Consider the following 22848-nt stretch of genomic DNA (forward strand, 5'->3'; position numbering starts at 1 on the left):
TATAAACTGCTAAGTACCTTTTCCCATCATCAGTATATAGAAGTCTTGTGACTTCTATCAGTGTCTAGTTAAAGCTTGTAGGAGGGGTTTTCATTCTGCTCTGATTGTCCTATGGGGCTGCAGGACCCCTGACCCTCTGTCTGGACAGTGCTGATTGGCTCTGTGCTGATCACATGCAACCTCCCAAGAAAAAAAAAAATCTCTAACGATACACACCAAACTAAACATGCACCTTGCCCCCAAGGCTCTGTTCTATCAGGAGATGAATTATGGGCTGTGGAAGAAGGGGAGGGTCAGAGAAGACAGGATCATACAGCTTTTTTACACAATGCAGAGAACTAACTCCTTAGATTCCACAGTGAGTATAACAAGAATCCTTTACTGCATATACAGACTGATTTTACTGTTATGGGTTTAGTAACACTTTAACTAATGATTTTTGAAGGGTTAATGGCCCTTACGCTGAGAAGTCTTTAAAGGAAGTAGTTGCTTTCTAGCTTCCTCCTGTCCTCAACTGATGAAAGAATATCAAAACATTAGGGATAGAATGAGCTGGACAGTTGTATGATCAAGAAGCAGAGAACTTTAACCCACCGCTGATGAGTGCCATCCCTGAGCCAGTAACTACCAAATAAAGACAGCACAGTAATCAAATTATAGGTTTCTATATAGATAATTAATTCATGAGATGACATTCATGGTTTCCCAACTTATATAGACACATGCAGAAATAAAAACTAGCTAACACTTAGGCGTTATAAGAGATGCATGGCCTTAACTCAAATGGTCTAACTGTTGGAGAACAGTGACATGAGCCACACAGGATAGTCCATAGGAGGGAACTCCATTTCTTGAAGGAAAAATTGGCATGTCTGTTACTTTATTTCTGCAGTATTTGATTACGTTTTTTTTTTTTTATTTAAAAGAAAATATAAGAACCAATAAGTTCTAAACCCACGCAAATCAATGACCAAAAAACAAACTACAATAAAGAGCTGCGTGTTGTAAAATAAAAAAACACCTATACCATGAAAAGAAACAGAGGAACCAGGCTCCTATATCATAAAATACAGATCACCATAGTGAATAAACTATAGTGAATAAACAAATAAATACATCTTCATTTAAATTATAGAAAATGCATAAAATTTGTGAAGTCCATGTATAGATCCCACAGGTGAATAACGTCTTCAGTGAGTATAGGAAAGGTTCCTCTCCACCAGCATTGCAGGCACACTATGCACTCACCAGACTTAATTGACCCCTATTACAGTGAGTCAAATTACACATCAAAGATATATAGATAGTGTATTCAATGTTGCCATATAGAGAGGGAGAGGAAATAGCACTCTCATAGTGCAGTATTTCAAACAATTTGTTTAAAAAAAAAAAAGGTTGTATTGCACTTACATCAAAGAAGACACGGATCAGCATGTATTGTACAGGAATCACCGGTTTGGGCTCCACCTACGTTCTAGCTGACTGGAAATGACGTATCTCAAACGCAACCCAATGCTGTTTCCTCAGCCTACGTCTGATGTTCTCAGGGGTTACCCCAGTGTGACCGGGTACTCACTGAGGACGTTATTCCCATGTGGAATCTTTACATGGACTTCACAATTTATATGTATTTTCTATCATTTAAATGAAGATGTATTTATTTATTTGTTTATTCACTATTGTTTATTCACTATGGTGATATGTATTTTATGATATAAGAGCCTAGTTCCTCTGTTTATTTTTTATTTGACTGCTAATGAAATTGAACCATTACTATAGGTTGGGTGGGAGCAGCAGCAGTTGGTCCTAGGACATTATTGGGGTGTGATCTTGTATGGAAATAAAAGTCTTACCTTATTTATTTAATTCAGATACTTATAGATTGCCATACATTTTACACAGTGCTTTACATATATATTGTACATTCACATCAATCTCTGCCCTCAAGGAGTTTACAATCTAAGGGTTCTACCTCACATTTATACATACACATACTAGGGCCAATTTAGACAGGAACCCATTACCCTACCAGCATGTGGGAAGAAACCGAAGTATGCAAAACAGGTACAGGGAGACCATGCATACTCCATGCAGGTAGAGCCGTGGTTGGGATTTGAACCAACAACCCTAGTGCTGCTAGATCGAGGTGGTAACCACTGTGCCTACCTTATTGTGTCATTTCCATAACAGCCAAGGTCACCGATACCAAGATCATCAGCCAACATCAGAACGAAATTGGGTTTAGAATGTGTCGCCATTATTAATATGTCTGTGGATGATTGTAAGATAAACAGGAAAATCCTGTAAAAAGAAAATGTTTTTTAATGGTAAAGTATTGCCTGCAAAGAAGACCTGAAAATACTTTTTTATTTTTGGAAGCACATAAATTATTTTTATGCATATATTGTAAAAATATGTATATGGATTTGGGATGAACATAACTAGGCACATGCATTATAAGCAAATATTTCCTGAACAAATAACTGAATTCCTGGGCTGATAAAGGGTGGTACACACTAAGAGTTTTTTTCTCATTCAACCCAGCCGGTCGGCTGCTGGTTTTCCAGCATGTATGTCCAACTGTCGGAGCGGCTGGCATACACGCGGATTTTCATTAAACCGGCCGATGTCAGCTGGCATTTGGCCCATGTGTATGGGGCTTAAAGCGGAGTTCCACCCAAAAGTGGAACTTCCGCTTTAGGGAGTCCTGACCCCCTGACATGCCACATTTGGCATGTCATTTTTTTTGGGGGGGGAGCGGGTACCTAGTTTTGACCGGTACCCGCTCCCACTTCCGCTCGGAGCCCCGCGGCGCCCTGAACGGAAGTTCTCCTCTCCCCCTCCCTCCCTGCAATCTTCTGGGACACGTCAGAGGTCCCAGAAGATTGCCAGCCAATCAAGGTGCGCAGCGTGACTCGCGCATGCGCAGTGGGTACCCGGCTGTGAAGCCGCAAACTGTCACAGCCGGGTGCCCACAGTAGTGATGCCGGCGCCGAGGGAGAGGATCGAGGCTTCGGGCGGCCGCATGGCTGGACCGTTGGACAGGTGAGTGAATGGCTGGAACTCCGCTTTAAGTCTTAAACCAGGCACAACGTTAAGCTACTGGTAAAGGTAAAGACATCCAAAAAGAGAATTCATGTTTTTTTCACTTTATAAAAAAGAAATACTGAAATACCATTGCTGACCTTCATCTGATATTCTACTTGCTAGTTGCATAAACAAGCAAAATTTCAGTACGTGTATACCTCTGTAAGGGTAACTTTTCTTTTACCCGGAGTTTAACTCATGAAAGTTTACTTTGTCAACCACTTCTGGACCAGAAGATTTCCCCCTTAATGACAGGTTATTTTTTGAGATTCGGCACTGTGTTATTTTAACGGACAATTGCACGGTTGTGCGACGCTGTACCCAAATAAAATTGATGTCTTCCCCCCCCCCCCCCCCACAAATAGAGCTTTCTTTTGGTGGTATTTGATCACCTGTGTGATTTTTATTTTTTGTGCCATAAACAAAACGACAAGCGACAATTCTGAAAATAAAAACAATATTTTTCACTTTCTGCTATAGAACATTCCCAATGAAAAATGTAAAAATCTATTTTTTTTTTCATAATTTTAGGCCAATTTGTATTCTGGTACATTTTTTGGTAAAAAAAAATCCCAATAAGTGTAAGAGGAAAGATTTATGTCATTTTTTAGCGGGACTGCGACATTGTGGCGGACAGATCAGACCCCTAACTGACATTTTTGGGGGGACCTGTGACATTACTACAGTAATCAGTGCTAAAAATATGCACTGTTACTGTAATAATGACACTGGCAGAGAAGGGGTTGGCCCAGGGGCGATCAAAGGGTTGAATGTATGCCTAGGGGGTGTTTTCTAACTGTGAGAGGATGAGCTTGTGGAATCAACACAGAGACCTGTGATCCTAAATAGGAGGAGGTGTTTACAACAACAGACCGCTGTTCTCTCTCCACGGGGAGTGATCGCGGGTGCCCGGCGGCAATCACGACCGTCAGGCGAATTGGTACAGGTACGGTGATTCACACAGCTGAGCCAGCCTGCTGCAGTATATATGTGGCAGGCGGTTGGCAAGCGGTTAAAGGGACTCTGTCCCTATTATGCCCAAATGCTGCGTCACTCTAAATTGGCAAAGTTGGCTATGGAGGCAACCTATTATAGATTTGGGCCAATGGAAATATGTGTGGGGAAAGATGGAGGGGGTAAGCTTCAATACTAAGGGGGAGGGAGAGGGAGAGGGAGAGGGAGAGGGAGAGGGGGAGAGAGAGAGAGAGAGAAAAATTCTGATAGGAAGAGAAAGCAGAGTGACCGAGAGATGAGCGGTAGAGAAAAAAATATACAAGGCTCCCCTGTGGGTGATTGCGGTCTGCGCCGCTTGCTCCCTGAGTCCCGCCTTACTGCCTGGCGAATGCTGTGTCTCCTCGGCTCCGGACCAGATCTACTCATTGTGACAGTCTAACAGAGGCAAAGCAGAGGCAGAGCAAATAGGAGACAAAAAGGGTAGGCTGCTTTGCATACTAGCACATTATGATATACTTCCCCCAGTCTTCCTTCCAGGTTCACATGCTGCAGCCATCTAATTGACTGCGCAGCGATGACGTCACTCCTACGCATGACTGGCTGTCCTAATCACACACTGCTCACTGACTGGCTGTCCTTTACCACACACTGGACTCAGGGAGTGCTAAATGTCCATGGGTTAGAGGGCGCAAATGACTTGTCTTGCCCCGGGCTATGACAACCCACGCTATGCTACTGTATATACTACCCTAGTCTGTCCATATACTACCCTAGCCTGTCCATATACCACCCTAGCTTGTTCATGTACTACTCCAGCCTCCCCCTATACTACCCTGACCTGCCCCTATACTACCCTAGCCTGTCCATATACCACCCTAGCCTATCTATATACTACCCTAGACTGCTCATATAATACCCTAGCCTGTCTATAAACTACCATAGCCTGTCTATATACTACCCTAGCCTGTCCATATACTACCCTAGCCTGTCCATATAGTACCCTAGCCTGTCCATATACTACCCTAGCCTGTCTATATACTACCCTAGCCTGTCTATATACTACCCTAGCCTGTCCATATACTACCCTAGCCTGTCCATATACTACCCTAGCCTGTCCATATACTACCCTGGCCTGTCCATATACTACCCTAGCCTGTCCATATACTACCCTAACCTGTCTATATACCTTCGGACCAAGGTTGGGATGAGGAAGCGAGCCGGTGCCACCACTATTTGTCTTCAGGCCGGGTCTAGAGGCGCAGGTGCAGGCCTGCAGACGAGCACAGCTTAAGAAATAGGTGAAGAGGCACCGCAAAAATCCCCACCCCTGCTACCTCCACTGTATACATGGGCAGGGCAAAGAGGGTGGAGTCAGGGGCGGAGTCAACGTGGGCGGCAAAAAAAAAAAAAAGTTTAGTCTAGGGTGTCAAAAATCCTTGCACTAGCCCTGACTTATAAAAAAATATACCAAGGTACATTCCCCACACCACAGGGTAATTAAACAATGTTATGAATGAGTATTGATGTATAAAAGAATAAATAGAATAGGAAAATAAATATAAAGTGAATGGTGCAGCAGCAGCTATAGGAAATTGCAAATATTTAGCTCTTAAAACAAAGGGCTAACTACAGCGCTTGCTGAATACTACGTGCTCTTAGGAAAAAAAATATATTAATAATTCACTATTTTATGAATAAAGTAATAAAGTAATATGTGCCCCAGTAACTAGGAAAATGACTTCATAAATTATAAATACGAATAGATAAATACAATAGATATTCAGATACAAATAATAAATAGTGACTAATCGCATATGATGAAGTCCAGAAAATAAGGTGACTATAGTGCTCAGAATGGTCAAAAAATGTTCAAGAGTGCAAGTGCTCAAACATGGGTGTCCATAAATTCTGTGACATCAATCACCGTGACTTGTGGGTAGATGAAATCACTTACCAGAACCAGTGTGTCCTATATACCTTACAGCATTAAGACCAATTGCACTTAATTGCCCCCTGGGCTGGGATGGGTTCCCCTTTAATCTCCCATGGTATGGTCTGGTATTAGGCTTCTCCTCACATCGGGATATGTGCCAGTAGGGAAGGAAAAAGAAGCTCCAAGTGGTGTAGTATCAAAATAATTAGTTTATTATCCACAATAGTGGGTTTTTAAAAGCAGGAAATTGTACAAAATAGAAAGCAGTGGTGGTCAGTGGTCGGCTGGTGCGGGCTGCGCGTCCTCTCTGCAGAGTGGCGAGCGGTGCTTCCGGCATGCGTTCCACCTGACGTACCATGTTGACGCAATGCTTTCCAATCTAATTCCAATCCAATCTAATCCAGATTGGAATGCATAGCGTCAACACGGTACGTCAGGTAGAACGCAAGTCAGAAGAACCGCTCGCCACTCTGCAGAGAGGACGCACAGCCCGCACCAGCCGACCACTGACCACCACTGCTTTCTATTTTGTACAATTTCCTGCTTTTAAAAACCCACTATTGTGGATAATAAACTAATTATTTTGATGCTACACCATTTGGAGCTTCTTTTTCCTTCCCTACTGGCATGTGAGGAGAAGCCTACTACCAGACCATACCATAGGAGATTAAAGGGGAACCCATCCCAGTCCAGGGGGCAATTAAGCGCGATTGGTCCTAATGACTTCAATTAAATAAAAATACTGATGGGTAGTTAAATAGATAGATAAGTCTTGAAGAAGCATTCATGGCAGACTGCAGAGTCTAGTGTCTGGTTACTGGCATACAGCATAGGATAAAATTGCAGTAGCCAAGACCAAGCACAAGTAAATTGGCGGTTTGTTGAGTTAGCAAGAAGCATATTTTTCAGATTCTGCACTGATGCTAAAAATCGAAAAAAAAGCCAACAACACTCCTTTGCACAATCCAAATTTTTCATAATAGAAACAGCTACCAAAACCACCCCGCTGACACATTTTGAAAAAAGTCCCTAGATGTACCTAATTTTATTAAAACCTTACAAAATATAGTATGTCCTGCTTACACCCATGTCCTGTTTATGAATCATACCGCAATCCCAGACAGGAACAGGAACCGAAACACATGATCACAATAGAAAATTTCAATTGCAAAATAAAACAATGTTTTGATTTATTTGGATTTTGACACAGAACCCACTAAATACTTTCATACAATTGTGTATTTTGCTGCCACCTAGTGTCTATTTTCTTTTATTGCGTTCAGTATTTATTTATTTATTCATAGCACAGTAAAGACTTATTAAAACAGGTTGTATTCACATTTCTGGTTCCATCACATACCTCAAAAATAAGATGACTATTCTTTCTTGAAGCACAGTGGGTGGAGCTGTGAAAATCATGCCTTTATAACTCAATTAGCCAAATGCACATCCAGAACCACTGGTGTATAGTGCAGTTAAAGCCAAATAATATAGAACCATTCATTCTAAACTGAATACAGCCAACGAGACAGTTTATTCATATAGGTTATGGTGAGAAGGGATTAAAGAAATCCAAAAGCCCTCAGTCTAATCAGTGCTTTAGCATAGTAACACCATCTAAAAACAGAACCCCTATTATTATAGAGCCATTTATTCCAAACTGCATCATAGAGGAAAGCATCCTGTCTTTCACAGTCATTATTCTTAACTCATTTACTGCAGGAGTCATTTTGATGAATTAGGTCAAAAAAGTGAGATAAAGTGCGCCTGATTATATGGTATATTCATTAAAGTGGCTTCTTATAGTGGTGAAGGGGACAAAGGGGCTAAGGGCAGGGCTTTTTTTCAGCAGGAACGTGGAGGAACACAGCTCCATCACCTCCAGAACTGACTGTATTTATCTGCAAGAGGTGCTCAGGTATGCTGCAGGGTCTATTGATGATGGCTGCTTGGGGATCTATTCTAGCTGGAGGGAATCTATTTTGCAGGGGGGTCTGTTGTTTCTGAGGAGGTCTATTGTTGCTAAGGGGGAAACATTCTGTTGCTAGGGGTAGGTCTTATATTGCTGGGGGGAGGTCAGTTGTTGCTGGGAGAGATCTACTGTTGAGGGAGGGATCTACTGTTGCTGGCTGCTGGAGAGTCTATTGATGCTAGCTGTGGGGATATCTGTTATTGCTGCTGGGAGTCTATTGTTGCTGGGGGGGGGGGGGATTTTGTTGTGGGTCGTCCATTGTTGTTAGGGGATCTATTGTTACTGGCTGTAGTGGACATATTGTACTGCTTTTCTTGTTGTCATTACCAAATTCCCTACAAATCACTTAGCACTACAAAATGATATGTGGTTCTGTATTCTCTAATAGGGCAGTACTGGGAGGTGGGTAGGGGGTGGAACCAAGGAGAAAAGTGGTGACTCAGAAAGGGGGAGTTCCTGCACCTATTCTCTGAGGAAAAAAAAGCCCTGACTATGGGTAACAAGAAAAAAAGTTGCTGTTTGCCTTAATAAAGTGCCTGGACATCTAGATGCATGGAAATCATGGTTTGAATAGCTTTTTGGGTATAGAAGTCTGTAGTTGCCTATGTTTTTGAGGTGCTTATCCTTTCTTCCAGCTAGAAAGTCTGGGTATATTTGCACTGAGGTAATTGGCAAGGGATGCAAAAGGATTATGGGCAAGGGGAACTTCCAAGCTTTGACCCTTATTGTGGCTGGCTGCTATCCACTTACCGCATACTAACGTAGGTCTACGTCGGTAAACTTTGCAGTAGTGTACCGGGATGATGCCTCTAGCTAGAGGCACCATCCCGGTACCGTGGTTTAGAGCCGACGGTTGGCTTTCCGTCGGTACCGACCGATGCGGCTCGGGAGCCGCTCGATTGGTACCCGGGGGGGCGGGAGGGGACGTCCCCCCCCCTCCCGCCGCCTTCCGTGGCTTTGCCCGGGGCTCCCGTCCCACCGGGAGCCCCGAGCACCCAGCCGGCACGTCCGCCGGCTGGATGGAGTCCCGATGAATGCCGGAAACGGCATCGATCGGTTCTCCGATGACGTAACCCGGAGGCGGTGTCCATGACGTCACTTCCGGGTTACTGTGCTGCAAAAGGCGGCAAATTTGAAAAACGGCTGTATGCAAAAATGCCGATCCCTCCACAAAGTGTACCTGTCACTACATATTGGTGTCACAAGGGATGCTTGTGACAGCAATAAAAGTGATCAGATTTTTTTTTTTTTTAAACTTTAATAAAGTTAAAAAAATAAATAAAATAAATGGGAAAAAAAAAAAATTAGCGCCCCCGTCACCGTTAGCTCGCGCACAAAAAAAACGTATACGGAAGTCGAGCCGCAAATAAAATCGCTGTTCAAACCACACATGTGAGGTATCGCCGCGATCGCCAGAGCGTGAGCAATAATTAAAAAAAAAAGAGCTACACTCTAACTCAAAACTGGTAACCGTTAAATAAATTTAGTCAAAAGTGGCGTGAGTAGATGAGAGAATTGTTTGTAATATTCCGCCGTGTACCCGTCCGGGCCAGGGGATTTCAGGTTGGGAAGGGATGAAATTGCTGTACCAATTTCCAGCTCAGTGAATGGCTGATTAAGGACCTCCAATTTGTCGGGGGGAACTGTGGGAAGATTTATAGTACCAAGAAAGGCGGCAATATCTGCCGGACAAGGTTGGTGACTACCCGGATCAGCCTGGATATTGTAGAGGGATTCATAGTACGCGCTAAATGCGTTAGCGATAAGATTGGGCTTAAGAAGCTTTTCTTTAGAGTGGGGATGGTACACGAATGGTATTCTAGCTTTAATCCTCTGTCCCTTAATCCGAAGGGCCATGGCTTTAGAAGCCTTTTGCCCAGTGGAGTAAGAAGTCGTTTTCCATTTCTTAAGGGAGTCGCTATATTTTTCTAAAAGCATGGTTCTTATGTCCTGTCTAAGTGAGAAGATTTTATTGGTGAGGTATCCTGAAGGGTTTTGCTGGTTTTGGGAATCAAGAGAAGAGAGTTGTTTTGTCAACTCGTCCATACGCTGCGACCTCCTTCTCCTCTCTCTAGCACCTATTTGCATAAGCACCCCCCTCAAAACTGCCTTGTGGGCATTCCACACTACCAGCGGGTCTGAGTCATCCAGTAAATTATCCGATAGGTAATTCTGCAAGTGTTGCTGCACTTCTGACAAGTAGGTGGGGCTTTTTAGTAGATGATTATGCAGCCTCCAAACAAATGGAGATTGGGCATGCTGACCTAGGGTCAGCGTGGTAGTCAAAGGTGAGTGGTCAGACCAGGTAGCAGTGTGAAGTTCCACCGAGGACACATATTCCAACATTTTTCTGTCTGTTATACACAAATCTATACGTGAGTATGTGCCGTGACGCGGGGACAGGAACGAAAAGTCCCTCTCCGACGCATGACAGCACCTCCACACGTCATACATTTCCTGAGACCAAAGATATTTCGACAGAGAAGCATTAGGACGTTTAGGTTTGGCCGTTGAGTCCATGTTACTGTCAGGAGTGAGATTAAAATCACCACATATAAGGAGATTCCCAAAATCAAGGGCCTTAGCTTTGGCCACTACTGATCTAATGAACGAAAGTTGGTGTTGATTCGGGGCATATAAGTTCACGATGGTAAAACGTTTACCCAAGATCGTGCACTGAAGTATGATGTATCTCCCCTTGGGGTCAAGAATATCGGCATGGTGGTGAAAGTCTATGGAGTCTTTGACCGCAATAAGAACTCCCTTCCGCTTCTTCTTGCAAGATGCTAGGTACATGTATGGATAATTTTTATGGGTGCACTTCGGTGTAGCATCCTGTGCAAAATGTGTTTCTTGAATACAAAGTATGTCTCCCTTCAGAGATGAGGCCGTAGCCCATAGAGATGACCTCTTGGCAGGGTGGTTCAGACCACGCACATTCAGTGATACTATGTTAATGGACATGGTAAGTGATGAGGTTGCAATAAGACTTCAGTGTGAGAAAGGCACCAGTGAGCACGTTATGTGGAGAGGGTGATCTCCAAAGAGTTGACAGTACCTGAAGGTCCAGTGCTCATGTAGAGGCGGCAAGCTATTTGGATGTGAACTTTTTGCGGTCCAGGAAAAAAGCAGACACTGGCGGGTTTCACAGAGGTTCGGTATCTCTGGGTTATCTGGTGATGATAGAAAATGTCTCAGATGTAACGACCAGCAGGAACTTCCGATACGTTCAGATGAGGATGGAAGATGTCCCTACTCTGCAATAAAACACGTAGGGAGAGAAAACAACAGAACAAGTGGAAAAAATGTGAGCTTGCGTTCAAAAATGACAAACTGGTAACAGGTGAGAATCAGCAAGTGGTATCCTGGGTCAGGCTTGCTGATATAAACAGGGGGTAAATCCACCTCTGGTGGAAACAAAGGTGCACAGAAATCATTCAAAAGTGGGCCGGCCGGGCCATGTGTTGCTCAGTATGGGGAACTCAGTAGAGTCACGGTGTGAACCTTTGCCTGGAGCTGCTATGATGATGCCCCTGGGATGGAGGCGGGGTACGATGTGGGAAATCCGGAGGGCCCCTCGGAGGGTCGGGGATAATACCCCAGGAATGGAGCAGTTTCATCCCTCCTTCCATCGTAGAAATAGTGTGAGGTATCCCATTGTACGTGACCAAAAGGGTAGCTGGGTGGCGCCATTTATAAGTAACTTTGTGGTTCGCCAGGGCCTTGGTAAGTGTTTTAAGCTGCCTGCGTTGTTGCAGCGTGTGCTGGGATAAATCGGCGAATAGCTGTATTTGCGAGTAGGGGGCTGGAAGAGTGCCCAGTGCTCGGGACGCTTGCAGGATTTGCTCTTTTGCAGGATAGAAATGAACTCTTAAGAGGACATCCCTGGGAACTGAGGCTTCCAGAAACTTGGGTTTAGGCAGTCTATGTATCCTGTCAATAGTGAGCTCAATAGGGGTTAGTGCAGGCACTAGAGAGGAGAACAGGGCGGTAGCATATTGCTGCAACTCTGCAGGGGGAATATCTTCAGGAACTCCCCGTATTTTAACATTATTGCGGCGAGAGCGATCTTCTAGATCTGCCAGCTTGTTTTTGATCCATATATTGTCATCTTTCTGTTCAGTATAAGCGTCCACAAGATCGTTAATAGTATCTGTACAGTCCTCCATTCTCTGTTCCATGTAGTGCACCCTGCTCCCCACACTCTTCATTTCCAGTGTAAATCTATCCATGATAGAGGATAGGTTAGTCATCATTGAGGATTGAAAAGAGATAAGCATGCTCTTTAGGGTAGTGTCCATGACAGGTTGCCCTGTAGTAGGGAAAGCTGATATGGAGGACTGCAGGGATGACAGGGAGTGAATGGAGTAAAGGCTGTTACTCACTGTGGATCCTGAGCTGCCATGATCATCCATCCTCATCCTCGTTTTGGCAGGACTCCCCGAGATCGGCGTCGCTGTGGCGGAATCCGGAGGGGAAGGAAGTGGGGGTCCATCTGCCGATGAAGCGGGGTCAGCATCAGGGAGATCTGTGTGCGCCGCCGGATCGTTGCGGCCTGCTGGCGCGGCGGCGCCATCTTGGATCCTTCCTGCCTGTGAGGGCGGCCTGGAGAAGAAGGCCGTGAGCTTCGTGGGGCCCCGATTTTCTTTCCTCTTCCTGGTGGACATTGTCCCAGGGCTTCGGGGTATCAGAAGAGGTAAGTGGTAGCGCTGTGGCGATCGATAACTCCCCGTTTTTTAACGAATTCCCGGCCGGTCCCAGAGAGCTATCGGCTCAAGCAGCCATTCAGCAATGCGCGCAAGCCACGCCCCACCGTTAAATAAATTTAAAGCGTTGCAGATTGAGATCTCTATTGGCCGTAGTTTGTCGCGATCCCACGGGGGGGGGGGCGCAATTTTAAACCGTAACATGTTGGGTATCTATTTACTCGGCGTGACATGTTATTTCACAATATACAAAAAAAAATGGGCTAACTTTACTGTTTAGTATTTTTTAAAATTAGTGAAATGTGATTTTTCAAAAATTTTCCAAAAAAATGGCGCTTTAAAGACCGCTGCGCAAATACCCCGTGATAAAAAATATTACAATGACCGACATTTTATTCTCCAGAGTCTTTTCTAAAAAAATATATATAATGTTTGGGGGTTCTAAGTAGTTTTCTAGGGAAAAATACTGGTTTTAACGCGTGAACAAAAAGTGTCCAAAATAGGGCTGGGGCTTAAGTGGCTATAGTTGGTAAGGTTTCTTTTTTCAAGGGGGGGGGGGGGGCTACAGGAGGGATGACAAAGGTTTTGGGGTCTACTCTTTCTCAACCCGCACCCACTGTTTGATACCTGTAATTTATCTGGAGTAAGGGATATGTTTAGAGATCTGGACCTAATAGGATTTATCTTGAAATTTGAAAGGTGGCCATACTATCTAAAAGTATCAGAAGGGTCAGGGGGATGTCTGTGTATTTGAAACAGAAGGGAGATCATCAGCATAGGTTGCTACTTTGTAAATACCGTTTCTCATCAGCAATATATAGCAGCCTTGTGACATCTGCTAGTTTCCAGCTGAGCACTGGTTAAAGCTTGTAGGATAAATTTTCATTCTACTCTGACTATCCTATGAGGCTGCATGACTCCTGTCTCTCTGTCTGGACAGTGCTGATTGGCCATGTGCCAATCACATGCACCCTTCCCCCAAAAACATTTCTCTAGCAATATACACCAAACTTAGCATGTGCAGCTTTCCCCCAAGGCTCTCTACTTTTGGGAGATGGATTGGGGACTTTGGAAGAAGGGGAGGATCAGAGAACAGTGGATCAAACAGCCTTTTTTACACAATGCAGAGGATTAACCCCTTAGGAACCACAGTGAGTATAACAAGCATACTTTACTGTATTTACAAACTGATTTTACTGTTGTGAGTTTAGTAACACTTTAAGATTATCTACTTTGAAATACCTGTGAAACCCATAAGATACTGACATGATTTTAAATGTGGTGGATATACAGGTGCATCTCATAAAATTAGAATATAATCAAAAAGTTACTTTATTTCATTAATTCAATTCAAAGAGTGAAACTCATACATTTTTTATAGATGCGTTACACAAAGAGTGATATATTTCAAGCATTTTTTTCTTTTAATTTTGATGACTATGGCTTACAGGTAGTGAAAACCCAAAATTCAGTATCTCAGAAAATTAGAATATTACAAAAGACCAAAAAAAAAAAAAAAAAAGAATTTTTAATACAGAAATGTTGCCTTACTAAAAAGTATGTCCATGTACAGTATAGTATGCACCCAATACTTGGTCTGGGAACCTTTTGCATGAATTACTGCATGGAGGCGATCAGCCCGTGGCACTGCTGAGGTGTTATGGAAGCCCAGGTTGCTTTGATAGTGGCCTTTAGCTTATTTGCATTGTTGGGTCTGGGGTCTCTCATCTTCCTCTTGACAATACCCCACACATTCTCTATGGGGTTTAGGTCAGGCGAGTTTGCTGTCCAATCAAGCACAGTGATACCATGATCATTAAACCAGATATCATCATGGACTGTGGAAAATGTTGCATTTTATTTGGAAATCAAGGTCCTAGAGCAGTGGTTCTTAACCTTGTTGGAGGTACTGAACCCCACCAGCTTCATATGCGCATTCACCGAACCCTTCTTAATTGGAAAAATAAAATATGATTTTATGAGTCTAGTCTCGGGAGGGGCACTGCCAGAAAATAAGGTGTTGTTTACAGAACTGAATTAAACGTATCATACAAAGTAAAATGTACAGAGGTCAGTAGTATGTAGGGCAGCATACAGAGGTCAGTAGACTGTAGGGCAGCGTACAGAGGTCAGTAGGCTGTAGGGCAGCGTACAGAGGTCAGTAGGCTGTAGGGCAGCGTACAGAGGTCAGTAGGCTGTAGGGCAGCATACAGAGGTCAGTAGGCTGTGGGGCAGTGTGCAGTAGTGAGTAGTTTGTAGGGCAGTGTTCAGTGGTCAGTAGTTTGTAGGGTAGTGTACAGTGCTCAGTAGTTTGTACGGTAGTGTACAGTGCTCAGTAGTTTGTAGGGCAGTGTAGCGAGGTCAGTAGCATGTAGGGCAGTGTATAGGGGTCAGTAGTTTTTAGGGTGGTGTAGAAAGGTCAGTAGGATGTAGGGCAGTGTACAGAGGCCAGTAGCATGTAGGGCATTGTATACGGGTCAGTTGATTGTAGGGAAGGATAGAGTGGTCAGTAGGCTGTAGGACGGTGTACAGAGAATAGGGCAGAGGACAGGAGTTGACAGGACAGAGGATAGGACAGTGTACAGGGATCAGTAAAGCCACACACCAGGGGGCTGGGAGGGCACACACCAGGGGAGGGTCAGGAGGGCACACACTGGGGGGGGGTCAGGAGGGCACACACTGGGGGGTTATGAGGGCACACACCAGGGGGTTGGAAGGGCATACACTGGGGGGAGGGTCAGGAGGACATACACTGGGGGGGGGGGGGTTGGGAAGGCATACCATGGGGTGTCAGGAGGGCACACTGGGGTGGGGTTGGGAGGGCATGCCATGGGGTGTCAGGGGGGCACACACTGGGGTGGGGGGTTGGGAGGGCATACCATGGGGTGTCAGGAGGGCACACACTGGGGTGGGGGGTTGGGAGGCATACCATGTGGGGGAGGGTAGTGAGGGCACACACCAGTGGAGAGTCAGGAGGTCACACACTGGGTGTTAGGAGGGCACACATCAGTGGTTGGGAGGGCACACACTGGGGGAGCCAGGAGGGCACACACTGGGGGGGGTTGGGAAGGCATACCATGGGGTGTCAGGAGGGCATACTGGGGTGGGGTTGGGAGGGAATGCCATGGGGTGTCAGGGGGGCACACACTGGGGTGGGGGGTTGGGAGGGCATACCATGGGGTGTCAGGAGGGCACACACTGGGGTGGGGGGTTGGGTGGGCATACCATGGGGTGTCAGGAGGGCACACACTGGGGGGAGGTGTTGGGAGTGCATACCATGGGGTATCAAGAGGGCACACACTGGGGGGGTTGGGAGGACATACCATGGGGTGTCAAGAGGGAACACACTGGGGGGAGGTGTTGGGAGGGTATACCATGGAGTTTCAGGGGGGCACACCATGGGGTGTCAAGAGGACACACACTGGGGGGAGGTGTTGGGAGGGCATACCATGGGGTATCAGGAGGGCACACACCAGGGGGCATTCACAATGCTTATTGAGCTAAATGAAAAGGACATGCATTTCCATTTGTCAGCTAACAGCACCTCTATGCTAAGCTGCAGTAACTCAGCAGACTTAGCATAGAGGTGCTTGCAAACTAATCCACCATGTACAGCTAGATGAGCCTACCTCCAGGAACATTCACTTGGCTCCCTCTGCTCAGCTGCTCACACTTCCCTCTTCCAGGCGGGCGCGATCTCCGTGGTCAGGTACATCCCCATCCCGTCCACTCAAGCAGCAAGCAGCCTGCAGGAGATAGGCTGGAAACCTGCTGGGGGAGGTACAGGGGGCAGAGCGTCAAGTGTCTATGTGTAATGGCTGTGAGTCGTCCCGACCGCAGCTCTGATTTCCGGGGGGGGGGGGGGTTGGCCTCACAATCAGTAATATTTTCTCGGGGGGAGCAATTGCCCTGTTGCCCCCCCGCCGAACCCCTGAGACTGACTCACCGAACCCCTGGGGTTCGATCGAACCCAGGTTAAGAACCACTGTCCTAGAGTGTGGGGGAAGAGTGGAGAGGCACAGAATCCAAGTTGCATGAGGTCCAGTGTGAAGTTTCCACAGTCAATGATGATTTGGGGAGCCATGTTATCTGCTGGTGTTGGTCCACTATGTTCTATCAAGTCCAAAGTCAGTACAGCCCTCTACCAGGAAATTCTAGAGCACTTCATTCCTCCCTCTGCTGACCAGCTTTATGGAGATGCCGTTTTCATTTTTCAGCAGGACCTGGCCCCTGACCACACTGCCAAAAGTACCAATACCTGGTTTAATGATCATGGTATCACTATGCTTGATTGGCCAGCAAACTCGCCTGACCTAAACCCCATAGAGCATCTGTGGGTTATTGTAATGAGAAAGATGGGAGACACCAGACCCAACAATGCAGATGAGCTGAAAGCCACTATCAAAGAAACTGGGCTTCCATAACACTTCAGCAGTGCCACAAGCTGATCACCTCCATTCCAGGCCACATTGATGCAGTAATTCATGCAAAAGAACCCCCTAACAAGTTTTGAGTGCATACTATACTGTACATGGACATACTTTTCAGTAATATTCTAATTTTCTGAGATACTGAATTTTGGGTTTTCACTAGCTGTAAGCCATAATCAGTAGTAAAGGAAATGGAATATATCGCTCTGTGTATAACACATCTATATAAAATATATAAGTTTCACTTTCTGAATTGAATTACTGAAATAAATTACCTTTTTGATGATATTCTAATTTTATGAGATGCACCTCTATGTATACCTAAGGTACCTCTAAAAGTCCTGTTTTCCCTAAATAAGGGTTTATCTTTGTAATCTCTATACATCTGTAGGGGATATGGTACTGCATTTGATAAATTGACTTTTCAATAGAAACTTTGCACTCTATTATTATTGTTATTATTACCTAATTGAAAGCAATCGGATGTTGATGGCTCCCGCAGCTAATCATGGCTGGTAACATGTATTTGCTTATAGAACGATTAGCAATGAGTGATTGGCCCTGGATGCAGAAAGTCTGCATCCACGGGTAATCACTTGCAGGTATTCTTTCCATGAGCAATTACATGTGAGCGGCCAGGATTAGCTGCAGGAGCTGCTGGCCTCCCTTTGCTTTCAATGGGGCTGTATCCCACATCTAATCCCCAGGAATCCCCGATTGGGTTCCCACATGTAATCACACACAGCCCCCTCTTTCAGTGCAGACTTTGTCCAATGACTGTCTTCTCCGGAGGTGGACATGTCGGACTTATTCTAACCTTGACTTGGCTGTAGGGGGCTTATTCAGTAAAGTGTTGTAGATGGCTTGTATTGTAGGTTTTAGCTTAGCACTGTTGGTGGATTCCAGATTCCCCTTCACACACATATTGTTTCATCGATTCCAGTTTTCACATTCCTCAAATTTAAAGGAACAATGTGGTGAATTGTTGGGTGTGTGAAGGACTGATGAGGCTCCAGTGCAGATAGTCTGTTTCAAGTGCAGTCACTCTGTCATTAAGGCTGGTAATCTCATACTTCAGATCTGCCATCTCCCTGCTAAGTGTGCCCTCTATACACCTGGCCATCACACCCAAGCTAATGTGTAGATAGTGCAATATATCCCAGGGTTCAGAATCCTCTGCCCACATGGGGTGAACTGACTAGTGGGGGGATGCCCATAGAGAGAAATCTCTGAGGAGCTTTGGAATGGGTACAGTAAAGACCTAGGTTTCTTTTCAAGGGCAATATTTTGGTTAATCCACATACTGCACAAGTTGTCTTAGCTGTAAGAAACCAGTGAATACCTTGCAAATGCAGGGGTCTCAATAGTATGATAATTTTAGTAGATTTTAAATTATTTGATTACAATCCAAAAATTTTAAATTTTTTTGTAAGCCATGCAATAGTTGTCACTGGGACTGAAATTTAAGGAAAATCCAATATTCTGAGTTGTCACTGAGTTGCACTAATGGAGCAAACAAGTGGAGACGTTGAAGCTGAGGAATACCTATTGGATAGCATAAGCGATTTTTACCTTCCTGTGAAAAGTAGTCAAACACCTCTGGTGAGTTCACACCTACCACTTGAGCACTAGTGGTGAAAACCAAAAAGGATATCTCCATCTTGAAGCACTTATTCGGTGTTGGGACTGTCACATTGGACTTTTTCATGTATATTTTATTTGTTTTTCACTATATGGCTATATTTACAATATGGTATTCATCTGTAGAATGACACTTCTCATGGAATTATGGTTATTTATGCTGGTGTAAAGTAACTTTAATGCCATGTACAGAGGATTTGTGAGCACCATTTTATACTGTATTTTAAGTCAGGGGTTCTTAATCTTTTTATGACTTCAAACCCACAATAAGTTGCACAATATATCTCTGTATGCTGTAAACCTTTAAAATCATCCTCTTCACCGGTCATATTAGGTAATGATATGACTTCAAAGGATGTCAATAATTTGGTTTTACTTTACATGGATGGGTAGGATCAAAACCATTGTAAGAATAAAAAATGGATTAGAGCTCATTTAAGGAGCCACGTAAGTGGTGAGAGAGTCTCTTTACACAGAATGCAAAAAACCAAAGACCATACTGAAGATTGCCAAGAAGTGAGTCAGATGTCAGAATAAGCTAGTATGTTTAGAAAATCCCTTTTGGAATTTGTTAGTGCTTACCAGTGTTGTGTTCTTAACGGCATTATTAAATCTGAAATAAAGAAGAAAAAGTGTTATGACAATGTTAGCGTTAAAGTCCAACCTTAGCTAATACTTTTTTAGATTTGGATATGGAGAGGAAGGCTTTGAACCTCTGCCAGATATTTATTGCTATTTGGGTCCCACCTTTTTACACCCTGACACACTCTTCTTGTTGAAACAAGGTATAGTCAGGTCCATAAATATTGGGACATCAACACAATTCTAATCCTTTTGGTTCTATACACCACCACAATGGATTTGAAATGAAACAAACAAGATGTGCTTTAACTGCAGACTTTCAGCTTTAATTTAAGTATATTTACATCCAAATCAGGTGAAAGGTGTAGGAATTACAACAGTTTGTATATGTGCCTCCCACTTTTTAAGGGACCAAAAGTAATGGGACAGATTAACAGTCATAAACCAAACTTTCACTTTTTAATACTTGGTTGCAAATCCTTTGCAGTCAATTACAGCCTGAAGTCTGGAAGGCATAGACATCACCAGATGCTGGGTTTCATCCCTGGTGATGCTCTGCCAGGCCTCTACTGCAACTGTCTTCAGTTCCTGCTTGTTCTTGGGGCATTTTCCCTTCAGTTTTGTCTTCAGCAAGTGAAATACATGCTCAATCGGATTCAGGTCAGGTGATTGGCCATTGCATAACATTCCACTTCTTTCCCTTAAACTCTTTGGTTGCTTTCGCAGTATGCTTTGGGTCATTGTCCATCTGCACTGTGAAGCGCCGACTAATGAGTTCTGAAGCATTTGGCTGAATATGAGCAGATAATATTGCCCGAAACATTTCAGAATTCATCCTGCTGCTTTTTTCAGCAGTCACATCATCAATAAATACAAGAGAACCAGTTCCACTGGCAGCCATACATGCCTACGCCATGACACTACCACCACCATGCTTCACTGATGAGGTGGTATGCATTGGATCATGAGCAGTTCCTTTCCTTCTCCATACTCTTCTCTTCCCATCACTCTTGTACAAGTTGATCTTGGTCTCATCTGTCCATAGGATGTTGTTCCATAACTGTGAAGGCTTTTTTAGATGTTTGGCAAACTCTAATCGGGCCTTCCTGTTTTTGAGGCTCACCAATGGTTTTCATCTTGTGGTGAACCCTCTGTATTCACTCTGGTGAAGTCTTCTCTTGATTGTTGACTTTGACACACGTACACCTACCTCCTGGAGAGTGTTCTTGATCTGGCCAACTGTTGTGAAGGGTGTTTTCTTCACCAGGCAAAGAATTCTTCGGTCATCCACCACAGTGGTTTTCCGTGGTCTTCCGGGTCTTTTGGTGTTGCTGAGCTCACCGTTGCGTTCTTTCTTTTGAAGGATGTTCCAAACAGTTGATTTGGCCACACCTAATGTTTTTTGCTATCTCTCTGATGGGTTTGTTTTTTTTTTTTTTTTTTCAGCCTAAGAATGGCTTGCTTCACTGATAGTGACAGCTCTTTGGATCTCATATTGAGAGTTGACAGCAACAAATTCCAAATGCAAAATGCTCACTAGAAATGAACTCTCAACCTTTTATCTGCTCCTTGTAAATGGGATAATGAGGGAATAACACACACCTGGCCATGGAAAAGCTGAGCAGCCATTTGTCCCATTACTTTTGGTCCCTTAAAAAGTGGGAGGCACATATACAAACTGTTGTAATTCCTACACCTTTTACCTGATTTGGATGTAAATACCCTCAAATTAAAGCTGAAAGTCTGCAGTTAAAGCGGAGTTCCGGGCACAAAATCGACCTAATCGATTTTGTGGCCATCCGCTTGCTCTTCTTCACCTGAAAAGGAATTGGATAGTTAGGATTATTTTTTTTTTACTTACCTTGTAATTGTAGAAAGAAATACTCACCTATTTTCCACTTCCTCCCTCTGTGGCCTCGGCCCGCGCCGTCACTTCCGGTTTGCAATGATTCCTGGGAGCTGAACGTCATCGCTCTCAGGAATCAATGCGACTGCACCGGCCCCGCTCATCACTTCCGGTGCCCGCATTCCTTGCTAAACAGCTTCTGGGCATGCCCAGAAGCTGTGGAGGAATGCGGCGCCACACCGGAAGTGACGAGAGGGGCCGGTGAAGGCTCATTCTGGATGAAGAAGACGCGGAAGAGGACGCAGAAGAGGATCGCGCTGGCTTCAGCTGCCCACAACAGAGATGGCAACGCTGGAGAAGAAATTAGGCTTCTTTCACACGGTCCGCCTCCGCAGGCGGATCCGTGTTGCTCAGCGGGGATCGATCCGCGATCCCCGCTGAGCCGGGCGGATGACAGCTCCGTCTCCGCTTGCAGAGCGGAGAGGGAGGTGTCTCAGCCCCCCGCTGCCTTCTATGGGGGATCGGAGGAGAGCGGACCGCTTGTCCGCTCTCATCAGATCCGCTCCGATTACTGAACGGATGGAAAAATAGGGTTTCCATCCGTCCAGATTTCAGCACAGGATCGGATGCGGATGGCAGCGGGTGTCAGCGGAGATGACCTCCGCTGACACCCGCTGCCCCATAGAGCTGCATGGAAGATCCGATCAGATCCGCCTAAAAAACTGACAGGCGAATCTGATCGGACCGCCCGTGTGAAAGAGCCCTTACTCCATAAAGAATGGCAAACAAAAGTCTTAGGAGTCCAAAGTCCTTTGTTGTTTTGCAAGTAGTCTCCAATGTGTTTTGGTGTCCAAATAAATCCCCCTTCACCAGGGCTTAAACAATGTATTAAATGTTTATTGGACTCAAGGCAAAGCTTCTGGATAAAGATCTATGGCAGGTAAATAGTAAATACCTAATTCTGCTTTCACAAGCAACAACACAGTTGAAAACTTGTACTGATAGTTACTGAACAATAGTGATTAGTGTGCAAAACTTACACCACAACCACTCACCCAGCGCTCCCACTGAGGAATCTTGGATATTCCTCCCCCGAGATCAAATATTTCAAAAGTTTCTAACAAAAGCCGCTGCTATAGATGATGAATAATCAAATAATACATATGTTACTTTAACCTGTCATTATCGACCTGGAAAGAAATAACATTAGCAGCGCTATTAATGTCTTTATTCATAAAAGTCCTTATTTCCAAAAGATTGGAAAAAAAAACCAGGAATAGAAAAAACTGCCTAGGAGATATAGTCCATTAAAGTCCTTTTTTCACTGGTGTTTCCGCCTGAAAAACAGACAGGAGGACCAGATCAGAACATCCGTGTGAAAAGGGCCTAACTCTCTAAGGGTTGGTTTACTCGTGCATCACTCTTGAAGCGTCGTCAATGGTGGATCACTTTGCAGAGAGTTGTGCAAGCAAAGCTGACAGGCATTCAGTAGGTGATACTACTGCTTCCTAAGCGTTTTTTTTTTAAACTAAATTAGTTATTTGAATGGGTACACCTTACCGCAAATAGAAGCCTAACATTTGTCTCACCGTTGTAACACACCCCTCTTCACTTGAATGGGTCACGTTCAGCAGTGGTACTGAACACCGAGTGCGACATCGGGGATACATTTTGCTGTGATCACATGTGTACATTTC

The 22848-nt window shown here is 44.5% G+C and overlaps 1 protein-coding gene across 1 annotated transcript in view; it reads right to left on the reverse strand.

The window, feature by feature from the left end:
- Positions 1 to 22848, reverse strand: part of LOC309548023 (uncharacterized protein) — a 156194-nt gene that overhangs the window by 51680 nt on the left and 81666 nt on the right. Inside the window, exon 13 of the mRNA XM_082248001.1 lies at positions 2167 to 2301. Within this exon, the coding sequence (XP_082104127.1) occupies positions 2167 to 2301 (135 nt within the window). The remainder of the gene's footprint in view (positions 1 to 2166; positions 2302 to 22848) is intronic.

This window comes from Pelophylax lessonae (genome assembly GCF_965119305.1).
Source record: "Pelophylax lessonae genome assembly, chromosome: 2".
Taxonomy (NCBI): Eukaryota; Metazoa; Chordata; class Amphibia; order Anura; family Ranidae; genus Pelophylax; species Pelophylax lessonae.